Consider the following 13107-nt stretch of genomic DNA (forward strand, 5'->3'; position numbering starts at 1 on the left):
GTCTCGTATGTTGGCAAAAGGCCTGGCGCGCTAACAATCAGCACTAAGCATTAGCGCTATTTTAAGCAAAGCTCTGCCTAATCTTATACTCACACAAGTACAGCCGGAATATATTTCAAGTATTTTTGAGAGTTTTCAAATACGGCTACATTTCTGGCCTTCACAAAATATCACAACCTACATTATTCAGGACCTGGTCAACCTCGCCCGGACATAGCACGATCGCCGTCGTTTTCCTGAGACCTCCACTCCTTTCTTCACACAACTCGCTCGCTCTCCTCGCAGCACCAAAAGCAGCAAGCAACCAAGCTCACCACCAAAATCTCTGCTCAGCATTTTGCTCGAAAGCCACCTACACACACATACCAATATACCATGGTGCCATCAGTGGCCTGCTCCTTCTTCTTCGACGACGAGCTGCTCGGCGAGCCCGGCATGCCGGCGATGGACGCGTGCGCGCTCTGCGCCAAGCCGCTGTCGCGCGACCACGACGTCTTCATGTACAGAGGGGACACGCCCTACTGCAGCGAGGAGTGCCGCCACGAGCAGATGCACCTCGACGCCGTCTGCGCCAAGCAGGCCGCGCGGAGGCAGCAGCGGTTCTCGGCGGAGACGGAGTCCCACCGTGGGCAGCGGCAGTCCAGGAAGGTGTCGGTCGCAAGCTAACCGGCTGGCCGTTGAAAGTTTTGCTTGGATCGACAAGATCTAAATTCAGAAGAATACAAGACCTGTTCCTTCAAAAAAGAATACAGCGTCTGTATTCGGAAGAATCGTCGTCGTCTCCGTCTCTCGGCCGGTGCTGTAGCCTGGTCCGGTGGAGGCACCAGAGACGACTTGGCGCCGCCTATCGGAGGCAAGGTAGCGCAGCAGCATCAGGCGGCATGAAGCATGTGTCCATGGCAAGCTAATTAGGCTGCCCAGATGGGAGGAAATTGTATACTTTGTTCTCGGTCGAAAACAGAAAAGTAATCGCCATGGATCTGATGAGAGCAATCAAACATGATTAACATTTTGTTTTGACTTCTACTCCCTCGCTTGTTTAGTTTGCCTTTAATGATTGGATCTGTTTGGTTTTGGGTACCACATCCACATGCAAGAGCAGTGTCACTCTAAATACTCCTTCCGTCTAGGTGCGTAAGTCATCTTACGAAAATCAAATAGTCCCAAAATACTTAGACGTGGTGCATTGACTTCTACACCGTTTCTTGTTTCTTGACACATCAACCAATAAGAGATGAGGGGTGTGTATGCTTCTAACGGCTTGAGATTACCAAACACGACATGCAGTGGTTAGTTCATTGCATGCAATGTTATTAATTAGCAAATAAACATTAAAATCTCTCGTTTTCCCCTCCTCCTTGGTCACGATGCACAACCTAAGATGACTTACTCGCCTATAAATTATCTTGCCCCTAAATTTTGTTATGCTTTTCAGATTTATAGCATCTCTAATGTTTCTACTGATATGCCAATACGATTTGAGGCGACATTTTATCTGTATGATTTTATGATACTTTGCTAAATCATAATCTTTTGAGATTTTCTACTCCCTTTGTTCACAAATATAAGTTGTTCTAATTTTGTTTGAATCGAATATATACAGCACGCTTTAATTTGTTTGTTCACTCAGTTCGGTCTATATATGTACGAATATCCAATTCCGAGCTCGGGCTCATCTGCACCCGCTCAAGAAACACTTCATAAAAAAGGTAGATAATTTTGTGCGTGAGGTGCGCTCCAAATTTCACAGCATTTGGATATTTGAGTAGCTCCCGGCAAAAAAAAAACAAATTGAGTCAGAACAGTATATGAACAGTACACTATTTTACAGACTCTAAATTTGTCTTTTTTGCCGAGAGCTATTCAGATGTCCAAATGATTTCAAATTTGGACCGGACATCACGCATCAAATTATCTACCATGCCAAAACAAAATTGAAATTTTTTGAATTTTTTTTATATTTTTTTTGATTTTTTATTGAGCGCGGGTGCAGATGATCCTGGGAGCCAAAACGCCTCACTCGTTTATATAGTAAAATATTCAAAACCTCTTATATTTATGAACGGAGGGAGTAATTATGTGCAAGTGAATTGGCCTTTGGAGTCTCTGCCTTCAGCTTCCCACATGGTGAACCTTAAGTTTTACTATATCTTGAGGATATTTCCCAAAAATTTATACCATTGTGATAATTTTCTTTTCTTTTGAAATATATGTCAAGCTTACCCAATTTGGGTGCAATAATTCATCACAATATCGATTTTCAGAATGAGAATGATCTTGTCATTCCTAGGCTACACGTCAAACATTTTCACAATGATTTGTCTTTCTTTATGGGTTGACAATGCCTAGAACTGCTTCACATAGGCTCTTGCTTCTCCCTCCGACCTTTGTTGTTGGTTCCCCTCTTCTCCACCCAACAGTGTGGATGTTTGGGTGGTTTTAGCTCAAGTTTACAAAAATTAACCAAATTTTGTTAAGTTTTAAGATTTGATTTTTTTTCTCATAAACTAGACCAATTGCCTTTCTCCAATGGAAATTACAAAAATGGTTGCCCACTAACGAGGTTCCTAAAAAATAGATTTGAGCCGGTGAAGTCTAACCTTGATCTACTTGCAGTTGAATTAGTGCACTTTGAGGCAGAATAAGTCAAAGGAAATGACGAAGCCTGTCATCGCCAAATCAACTTAACCATATATTGGTTTCGTTGTAATATCGACTCAGTGGAGAAGGAAGGCAAAGTTTGGGGTTACACACTGGCCACATGAGCAAAGTTTTCGATGCTTAAAAAACAATGAACATCCAATATGGCACACTTAGGTTGCCATGTTCAGATTTACCAGTGGCGTACAGTTGTGACGTAGGCATGAGGTCGCCCAAGCTTTCCCAATTAGAGATTTTTGTGGTCCATTCTCTCGACATTTCATCTGTGAATTGTGGACGTGTTGACATATGCTATTTTCTTCAAAGACGACTCTTGGTGTTTGGACTGCCTGCTTGGTGTTTGCATGATTTCGGTTTGCATTGCATGCACTTACATCATATTTGTTGTGTCAGCATTATTTTTACTATGAGTTCTAGGGAGAACAAATCCACGACCTTGCAACTTTATTTAATATACATGGAACGGTACATAGTATACAACCTCTAATGAGGAGAAATGAAAAGGAGCGAAGATTACAGTACAACTTACCATTTAAGGTGGGACTCTCCTGCGGAGAACCTACGGTACAACTAACCATAATATACAACCTCTGATGAGGAGAACTCTCATGTGGTGCAATGGCAGGCACACATTGTCGTGAACCTACCCACCCGGGTTCTAGGACTCGCTTCTACCTAACAACGTAAAGTTCAAGGAGGGAGCTTCCCCCTTTGACCACATTTACCATTTAAGGTGGGAGGTAAGATACCCATTACAACAAATCATCCCTGGACCTAGGCTTAATTACACGCGCCAACAACGTTGTGTGATGCACAAATCGTCCCTGAACCTAGAGCCCGAGACACACATCACACATGTAGTTCCGCCAGCATCATTCCAACCATTGGGTCAACAATTGCTCGATGCGGATCATCATTGTTCTTTTCTTTTCTTGTCTAAGCATACCATCGGCTATGTATAACTTTTTTTACCGGTTCGAGGACTCACCCGGGTTCGAGGACTCACTTCTACCTAACAACGTAAAGTTCAAGGAGGGAGCTTCCCCTTTAAGCGCACTTACCATTTAAGGTGAGAGCTAAGAAACCCATTTCAATAAATCGTCCCTGAACCTATGCTCAATTATACACGCCAACAGGGTTGTGTGATGCACAAATCGTCCTTGGACCTAGAGTTAAAACAACACATCACACAGGTAGTTCCATCAGCACCATTCCAACGTTGGGTCAACTGTTGCTCGATGTGGATCGTCATTGCTCTTTTATTTTCTCGTGTAAGAAGACCATCGACCATGTGTAACTTAATTTTTTTTACAGGTGTGGTCCTTTGCATCTTCCGTTAATGTTTGTTGTTTACATTCTAGTGCTGCAGAAACTGGTGTTGTGTCTTTTTGAACAATTGTCGGGACTAAAAATAAATTTTCACAAGAGCGAATTGTTTTTCTTTGGGAGGGCCAAAGAGGAACAAGATGCATATCGACAGTTGTTCGGATGTGAATTGGGATCTCCGCCTTTCAGTTACCTGGGCATTGGTGTCTGCTAGAACTACATCGGTATTTCCTCAAAGAGGAAGGGATGATGCAGCACAACGACGGTAGTTTTTTCACTCAGTGATGAGACCAAGGTTATCGAACCAGTAGGTGAACCAAGCAACACTACGTAAACAGCACCTGCACACAAATAACAAATACTCGCAACCCGGCGTATTAAAGGAGTTGTCAATCCCTTTCGGGTAGTGGTGCCACAAATTGACAAACAAACATGAGAGAGTTGTAAATATTTATAGATCGAACATCAAATAAAATAAATTGCAGTAAGGTATTTATAAATCGAATGTCAAATAAAATAAATACGTAAACAACACCTGCATACAAATAACTACGGACCCGAAGGTCTACAAAGAACTACTCACGCATCATCGGAGAGGCACCAATGAAAGTGGTGAACCCTTCTGTGATGGTATTTAGATTGGATCTGGTGGTTCTGGGCTCTGCGGCGGCTGGAATTGATTTTCGTCGACTCCCCTATGGTTTCTGGAATATTGAGATATTTATAGAGCAAAGAGGCGGTCCGGGGGGCACTCGAGGTGGGCACAACCCACCAGGTCGCGCCTGGGCCTCCAGGTGCCCTGGTGGGTTGTGCTCCCATCATAGCACCCCCAGACGCTTCTCCGGACCATTGGATATCTTCTAGTAAAAAAGACACACAAAAAGTTTCATTGCATTTGGACTTCGTTTGATATTGATTACGTTCAATGTAAAAAACATGCAAAAAACAACAACTGACACTTGGCACTATGTCAATAGGTTAGTACCAAAAAATGGTATAAAATAACTATAAAATGATTATAAAACATTCAATAATGACAATATAACAGCACAGAACAATCAAAAATTATAGATACGTTGGAGACGTATCAGGCATCCGATTCATCATCGTAAACTTACTAATAAAGAGTGAAAATGCATCGAAGATCGATTTGAAAAAAAAAACTAAGCTGGCGGAAGGGCAAGCTAATGTCTTATGGAGGTCATTTGGTGCTCATTAATTCAGTTCTAACTAGTATGTTGATGTTCCCGTTATCATTCTTTGAAGTACCTTAAGGGGTACAGAATAGACTTGATTTTTATCGATCTCGATTTTTTTGGCAGTCAGATGATGTTAAGACAAAATGTCGACTGGCAAGATGGGATATCATTTGCTGACCCAAGGACCAGGGGATCTCGAAATTGAGAACCTAGAAATTAAAAATAAATGCCTAATGAGTAATTGGCTATATAGGTTATCAGTAAAGACTGATGGTATGTGGGCACCGATATTACCAAGCAAATATTTACAATCTAAATATCTGGCCCAAGTTACCGCAAGACCTAACGATTCGCCATCCTGGAAGGGACTTATGAGAACGAAAGATATGTTCTTTCGTAGGGCCAAATTCTTTGTAGGCAATGGGATGACAGCAAGATTTTGAAAGGATACGTGGTTAGGGGAGACGCCTTTAGCCCTACAGTACCCCATCTTATATAATAGTATTGTACAACGTAAGAAGGATTACGTGGCTCCTGTACTACATGAGGTGCCCTTAAATATACAGTTTAGGAGATCTTTAGTTGGGGAGCGCTGAAACTCCTAACTACACTTGGTGCATAGGTTGATGAAGATTCAACTATCTGACCAACCTGATTTCTTTCATTGGAAATTAACCAGAAGCGGTGTGTTTACGGTCAAATCTATGTATATGAATCTAATTAATTTTGGTCTAATCCAAGATCGGTACATATTTGAAAAATTAAGGTTCTCTTGTGTATCAAAATTTTCATGTGTTTTGTCCAAGAGCAAGTGATTCTCACCAAAAATAATTTACTAAAGCGATGTTGAGTAAATAGTGCATGATGACAGATTGGCTGAACACACATATCTGTAATCTGTCTGTTTCACTTTTTCTGTACGTCCCTCTCACGACTCATCGCTGAGTCAGACGCATCAAGTGATGATTCATCATGCCTTGACGCGTTGGTTGGTGAGTGTCGGCATACAACCAACGATGTGCCCTGTTACCGCTTTGCAGCCCGTGACTTGTAGAGTATGCAGCAACAACTATCGTGCACGGCCACCTTTTTGTTCCTGAAGTCGACCGCGAGTACTTCTAAGAGGGAGATCGCCGTGCGTGCCATTATTACGTAGTCAGATAACTACTCCCAAGTTTCACTCTTGTCCCAGCGAAGATGTCGACCTTCCCCGACGTTCGCGTACTCCAATGATTGCGTCCTATGCATCAGTGTCACTGCTCGCGGAAGCCGTAAAAACAAGTTGCACGCAGATCTCGAGAAAAGCTGCGCCCCAGTACGAGGCCTGCCTGCCTCGTCGGCAAGAAAGACCGATGGACTGCGAGGTGAGTGCCAATGGAATCTTTGGGTTGATCCCTTCAACGCTCAACGGCAACAGCAGCTGCAAGCCCAACCGCAAAAAAAACAGCTCAATAATCTCTTATTTTTCTCTAGCTGCATCCTTGAGCCTCAAGTTTTCAAAAATAATCTCTTATTTTTGTGAAGCCCATCAAGGAGGACGTCTCCTGTTTTGCCTCCATCTTAGACGCCTTTGGTGAGGTCACGGGCCTGATCACCAACTGCACTAAAAGCCTCGTCGCCCCAATTCGGTGTGCCGGCCTTGATCTTCCTGACATCATGCAACTTTCCCCCGCCAAACTCACAACCTTCCCCATGACGTACTTGGGGCTGCCACTCTCGGTCAAGAGGCTCAAGGCTGTACACTTCTTGCCTCTGGAAGACAAAGTTGCGCGCAGGCTTACCCCTTGGATTGGCCACCTCATGGCCGCCCCTGGGAGGGTTGTGCTGGTCAAAGCGGTTCTCACTGCCATCACTATCTACAGTATTACTTCGCTGGTCTTGCCGACCGAGGTGATGAAGCGTATTGATGCCTTGCAACGTGCATTTCTCTGGGCAGGTTGCGACAAAGTCACCGGGGCCAAGTGTAAAATCAATTGGGAGCGAGTCTGTAGCCCTAAATCAATTGGACAAATTCGCCGCTGCTCTCCGCTTGAGGTGGCTTTGGAACGCGTGGGCAGACCCGCCAAAGCCGTGGTTTGGACTGGGCACTCCTTGCACCGAGGCCGACGGGGACCTTTTCGCGGCTGCTACGAAGGTCGTGGTTGGCAATGGGGCCAAGGCTTGCTTCTGGACATCTCCCTGGCTTGATGGCCTAAGCCCGATGGACATTGCCCCGAAAATTTTTGAGATCTCAAAAAAGAAAGGCTCCTCTGTGAGGAAGGCACTCACTGATAATTTGTGGATATCATAAATTGACATGACAAATGGCATTACCGCAGGACATATACATGACTTTGTCACCCTTTGGGAGAAGTTGGATGGGATAATCCTGGATCATGACACGCAAGATACGATCACATGGAAGCTTACAGAAAGCGGAACTTACTCCACTTCTTCAGCCTATTCGCTACAGTTCGAGGGACGCACCTCAACACCACTCCTAAAGACCGTTTGGAAAGTCTGGGCAACTCCGAAATGCAAGCTCTTCGCTTGGTTAATCATTTACAACAGAGTATGGACGGCTGACAGGCTACAACGAAGAGGGTGGCCGAACTGCGGCTTGTGTCCTCTTTGCAGCCAAGTTCAGGTGTCTGCAGCGCACCTCCTTTTCCAATGCCGATTTTCGGTTGCGGTTTGGAACGCGGTAAAGGCGAAGATCGGGCTGAGCAATATTGTCACGGCGGACTGGTCGGCTATGCGAAGTGTCAGACTTTGGTGGATCGAGATTGCGCTCGCGCGCTCACCAAATGGCAAAGGGATGGCCTCCCTACTCATGCTTATCTCTTGAGAACTTTGGAAGGAGAGGAATGCTAGGGTCTTTCAGAACGTCTCCGCGCCCACGACGATTATTGTGGAAAAAATCATGGATGAGGCGACAATGTGGACGCTTGCAGGTGCCAAAAGGCTGGGTGTAATTTTACATCGCGAGTAGTTGCTTTATCTTCGCCTTTGTTTGGCTGTGGTCCTCGGACCTTGTTGCAACTCTCTCTTAATTAATGAAATGGCAAACATTTTGCCTCATTTAAAAAAAGTTTTAAAGGCTGCACGCGCAAACAAGATCTGCAAGTGCGCGCGCGAGTCCACGGTTCACGGACGCGCCACAGCTCAAGATTTTTTAATTTCTGGTGTCTGAGAAAAATATCAGCACTAATTATCAGGCACTTGTGTCTATTATTGGCGTGGGCTAACCATGTGGGGCATCTGTCTCGTATGTTGGCAAAAAGCCTGGCGCGCTAATTATCAGCACTAAGCATTAGCGCTGTTTTAAGCAAAGCTGCCTAATCTTATACTCACACGAGTACAGCCGGAATATATTTCAAGTATTTTTGAGAGTTTTCAAATACGGCTTCATTTCAGGCCTTCACAAAATATCACAACTTACATTATTCAGGACCTGGTCGACCTCGCCCGGACATAGCACGATCGCCGTCGTTTTCCTCTCGGTAGAGCCCGACCGCGCACCATATATACCTGAGATCTCCACTCCTTTCTTCACACAACTCGCTCGCTCTCCTCGCAGCAACCAAGCTCACCACCAAGATCTCTGCTCAGCATTTTGCTCGAAAGCCACCTACACACACATACCAATATACCATGGCGCCATCACTGGCCTGCTCCTTCTTCTTCGACGACGAGCTGCTCGGCGAGCCCGGCATGCCGGCGATGGACGCGTGCGCGCTCTGCGCCAAGCCGCTGGCGCGCGACAGCGACGTCTTCATGTACAGAGGGGACACGCCCTTCTGCAGCGAGGAGTGCCGCCACGAGCAGATGCACCTCGACGCCGTCTGCGCCAAGCAGGCCGCGCGGAGGCAGCAGCGGTTCTCGGCGGAGACGGAGTCCCACCGTGGGCAGCGGCAGTCCAGGAAGGTGTCGGTCGCAAGCTAACCGGCTGGCCGCTGAAAGTTTTGTTTGGATCAAGAAGATCTGAATTCTGAAGAATACAACATATGTAGTATTCGGAAGAACCATCCATATCTCTTTCTCTTGGGAGGCGTCTGATGTCTCCGCCTCTCCGGCCGGTGCTCTAGCATGGACCGGTCGAGGTAGCAGATGCACCTCTGGCGCCGCATCAGGTCGTAGGTGACCGTAGTTTCCCATATGTGTCCATGGCATGCTAATTAAGCTACCCGGATGGGAGGAAATCTGTACTTGTTCTCGGTCTGTCTATGCTGTGCCGATGAATTTGATTTGATTCGAAACGAAATGGCCAAGGATCTGAAGAAAGCAATCAAACATGATGCAGGTTTTGTTTTAACTTCTACTGTATTTGGGTCGCTCTTCTGCGCCTCCTCTCTTGTTTTGTTTCCCTTAATGATTGGATCCTGTTTGGTTTTGGTAATGCTAGGGACACTGTTCAAAGCACTGTCACTGTAAAAACATCATGGCAATCGACCTACACATTATTGTGCTCCTAAATTTTGTTATGCTTTTCGGATTTATCGCGTCTCTATTGTTTCTAGTGACATGCCAATATGATTTTACCTGGGATTTTATCCATATGATTTTTTTTTGCTAAATCTGAATCTTTTGAGATTTTGTAATTATGTGTGAATAAATTGGCCTGTTTGGTGCCTCTGCCTTGAGCTTCCCACATATGGGTGAACCTTACAATATTACTATATCTCAAGAAAATTTCCGCAAAATTTATACCATTGTGATATTTATTTTTCTTTTGAAATATATGTCAAACTTACCTAATTTCGGTGCAATAATTCATCATAAAATATTTAAGGATGAGAACGATATTGTCATGCCTAAGCTACACCGTTAAAAGATTTTCACGGCGATTTGTCTTTCTTGATGGGTCGAAAAGGCCAAGAACCGCTTCACATCGGCACTTGCTTCTCCCTCCGACATGTGTTGTCAACACATCTACAACGGCGAGTAGCTAATTCAGTGCCATAAACTTCTGTGGACATGTCCGTGGATCGTGACTGGCCATTCCAAATTTTACTGTCTTTATAACCGTCTTCCTCATATCCGAATTAATCTATGCAATAAATGAACATAATTCATATACTAGCAAACAAATAGAGTCATCAGACAACCAAAAGATCAAAGTTCATCGCCAAACAATGCTAACTAAAAATTAAAAAAACTAGAATGAATGGGCAGGCGGAGAAGGGCAGACGAAATCATCATTTCCTCACCGGCCCCTTTGCCCTGCGGTCGCCAGTGCGGTTGTACCCCTCAGTGTAGGCCTCAGCGGAGCTGGAGCAATCAGTGAGGTCCGAGTAGTCAAAGGAGGAGATGTAGCTGGTCCTACCCCTTCGCCTTGGCCACCGCCTTCGCCATAGCTTCACGCTCCGACTGTTTGATGGCGAGCCAGAGCACTTTGGCAGTTTTTGCAGTGGAGCCATCGTGTGTCCGTCTCCGCCGTCGTGAGGGAGCGCCAGAGGACCGTCGCGATAATCTGGTCCTCTGGATCCACGGGGGTGCACAATTGCTCGACGTATTACCAACGCCTCCCCCTGTTGGGGAACGTTGCAGAAAACAAAAAATTTCCTGCGGTTTCACCAAGATCCATCTAGGAGTTCATCTAACAACGAGTGATCGGATTGCATCTACATACCTTTGTAGATCACGCGCGGAAGCGTTCAAAGAACGGGGATGAGGAAGGCGTACTCGACGTGATCCAAAATCACCGGAGATCCTAGCGCCGAACGGACGGCACCTCCGTGTTCAACACACGTACGGTCAGCGTGACGTCTCCTCCTTCTTGATCCAGCAAGGGGAAGGAGAGGTTGAGGAAGATGGCTCCAGCAGCAGCACGACGGCGTGGTGGTGGTGGAGCTGCAGTACTCCGTCAGGGCTTCGCCAAGCTCTACGGAGGAGGAGGAGGTGTTGGAGAGGGAGAGGGAGGCGCCAGGGCTTAGGTGTGGCTGCCCTCCCTCCCCCCCACTATATATATGGCCAAGGGAGAGGGGGGCGCAGCCTTGGCCCTTCCTCCAAGGAAGGGTGCGGCCAGGGAGGAGTCCATCCTCCCCAAGGCACCTAGGAGGTGCCTTCCCCCTTTAGGACTCTTCCTTTCCCTCATCTCTTGGTGCATGGGCCTCTTGGGGCTGGTGCCCTTGGCCCATATAGGCCAAGGTGTTGGTGTAACACCCCGGATGTAAATTTCCCTATTTGTACTCCAACTCTTGCCGTTTTCGGCGTTAAGTTATATTTATTCCTCGGGTTCGGGTTTCGTCTCCGTGTGTTGTTGTCGTTGTCATGCATCTCATATCATGTCATCATGTGCATTGCATTTGCATACGTGTTCGTCTCATGCATTCGAACATTTTCCCCGTTGTCCGTTTTGCATTCCGGCGCTTCGTTCTCCTCCGGTGGCCATTTCTAACTTTCTTTCGTGTGTGGGGATTAAACATTTCCGGATTGTACCCAGACTTGCCAAGCGGCCTTGGTTTACTACCGGTAGACCGCCTGTCAAGTTTCGTACCATTTGGACTTCGTTTGGTACTCCAACAGTTAACCGAGGGACCGAAAAGGCCTCATGTGTGTTGCAGCCCAACACCCCTCCAATTTGGCCCAAAACCCACCAAACTCTACTCCATGTCCTAGAGTGTTCGATCATGATCGCGTGGCCGAAAACCGCACCTCATTTGGACTCTCCTAGCTCCACTTATGCCTATAAATAGACCCCCCGTTTTTCGGATCTCTCCCTCTCCCCGAAACCCTAAAATTCCCCCGCCACCGACGGACATGTCCGCCACCTGACCGGACGCGTCCGCCTCGCCGCGCCCAGCCAACCACGACGTGCCACGTGGCCGTCAGCCGCATCCACCGCCGCCGGCCCGCCAGGCCCGAGGCCGGCCCCCGACGCCGCGCTCCCGGGCCGACCACGCGCCGCCGCCCCGCCTTCGTCCTCCACGCCGCGCGCCGCTCACCGGCCGCCGCGCCACCGCGGCTTCACGCCGGAGCCCGGGCCCCGACGCCGGCCGGCGCCGCCGCCATCCGCACCCGCCGCTGCGGACCTCCGCCACCACGCCGCCCGAGCCGGCGCCGCCCCTCGCCAACTCCGGCGCCGCCCCTCCCCACGTACGGCCTCCTCTTCTTCCTCTCCGGCAAGAACTCCGGCGAGCTTCAAGTTCCTCTCCGGCGTGCCTCGGTTCCCGTGCGATCCAGATCTGAGATCCAATCTCACCTCGGTTGACTTTTTATCCTCGAACCATAATTTTTCGTGCATACTTTGACCGGTGATATCTCCGCATCCGTAGCTCCGTTTTGGACATATAGTATATCAAAATGTTCGTCTCGATGAGTACATCATTTCATTCCATTGCATCATTTTCAGTTGAGCTCATCTTGATGCCCGAAATGCTGTTAAAGGAGGCTTCGTGAGTTAATTGTCAGATCTGCTAGTTCATCTTAGACTTTTGTCATTTTTGCCATGATTATTGTGTGCATGATATGCCTGTGAGTCCTTCATATGTTTTGTTAAGGATTTTGTCTTCTTTCCAGAAGTGCAACCCATGCATTTTTAGGATGTGTGTGGTGACTTGTGCAAACTTGCAAAGAGAGGCACCCGGTAAATCTGTTTTCAAAGACTTAGTTGTTTTCACTAAGTCTGGGATTATTTAGTTCATGATGCCATATGTTCAGCTTGTTTCCTAGTGATCCGTGCCTCTTTTGAGGATGATCAGTAAAGGAGTTTTGTTAATCATGTTATGCTCAATCCATCCATATCTTTGTTTGCAATTATGGAGCACCCTATCTTGAGTCAACCAAGCTCTACTTTTGCTTCATGGTGAATCTGGGCAAATCGTCAACTTGTTTGCGATTTTGCCGTTGTTATTGTAGTTGACCCGTGCATGCTATGCCATTGTTCTTGCCATGTCTAGCTTGTATTATGTGCCTTCTTAAAGAATGTATGCTTTTATTG

At 46.7% G+C, this 13107-nt stretch overlaps 2 protein-coding genes across 2 annotated transcripts; both read left to right on the forward strand.

The window, feature by feature from the left end:
- The first annotated feature begins 268 nt into the window (after window positions 1-268).
- On the forward strand, window positions 269-1051 carry LOC125534061 (FCS-Like Zinc finger 2-like). Its single transcript, XM_048697361.1, has one exon. The coding sequence runs from the start codon at window positions 376-378 to the stop codon at window positions 664-666; it is 291 nt and encodes a 96-aa protein (XP_048553318.1). The 5' UTR covers window positions 269-375; the 3' UTR covers window positions 667-1051.
- Window positions 1052-8713: 7662 nt separating this feature from the next.
- Window positions 8714-9477, forward strand: LOC125534062 (FCS-Like Zinc finger 2-like). Its single transcript, XM_048697362.1, has one exon. It carries the CDS (start codon window positions 8820-8822, stop codon window positions 9108-9110), a length of 291 nt encoding a protein of 96 aa, XP_048553319.1. The 5' UTR covers window positions 8714-8819; the 3' UTR covers window positions 9111-9477.
- Window positions 9478-13107: the final 3630 nt, after the last annotated feature.

Source organism: Triticum urartu, chromosome 2 (assembly GCF_003073215.2).
Source record: "Triticum urartu cultivar G1812 chromosome 2, Tu2.1, whole genome shotgun sequence".
Taxonomy (NCBI): Eukaryota; Viridiplantae; Streptophyta; class Magnoliopsida; order Poales; family Poaceae; genus Triticum; species Triticum urartu.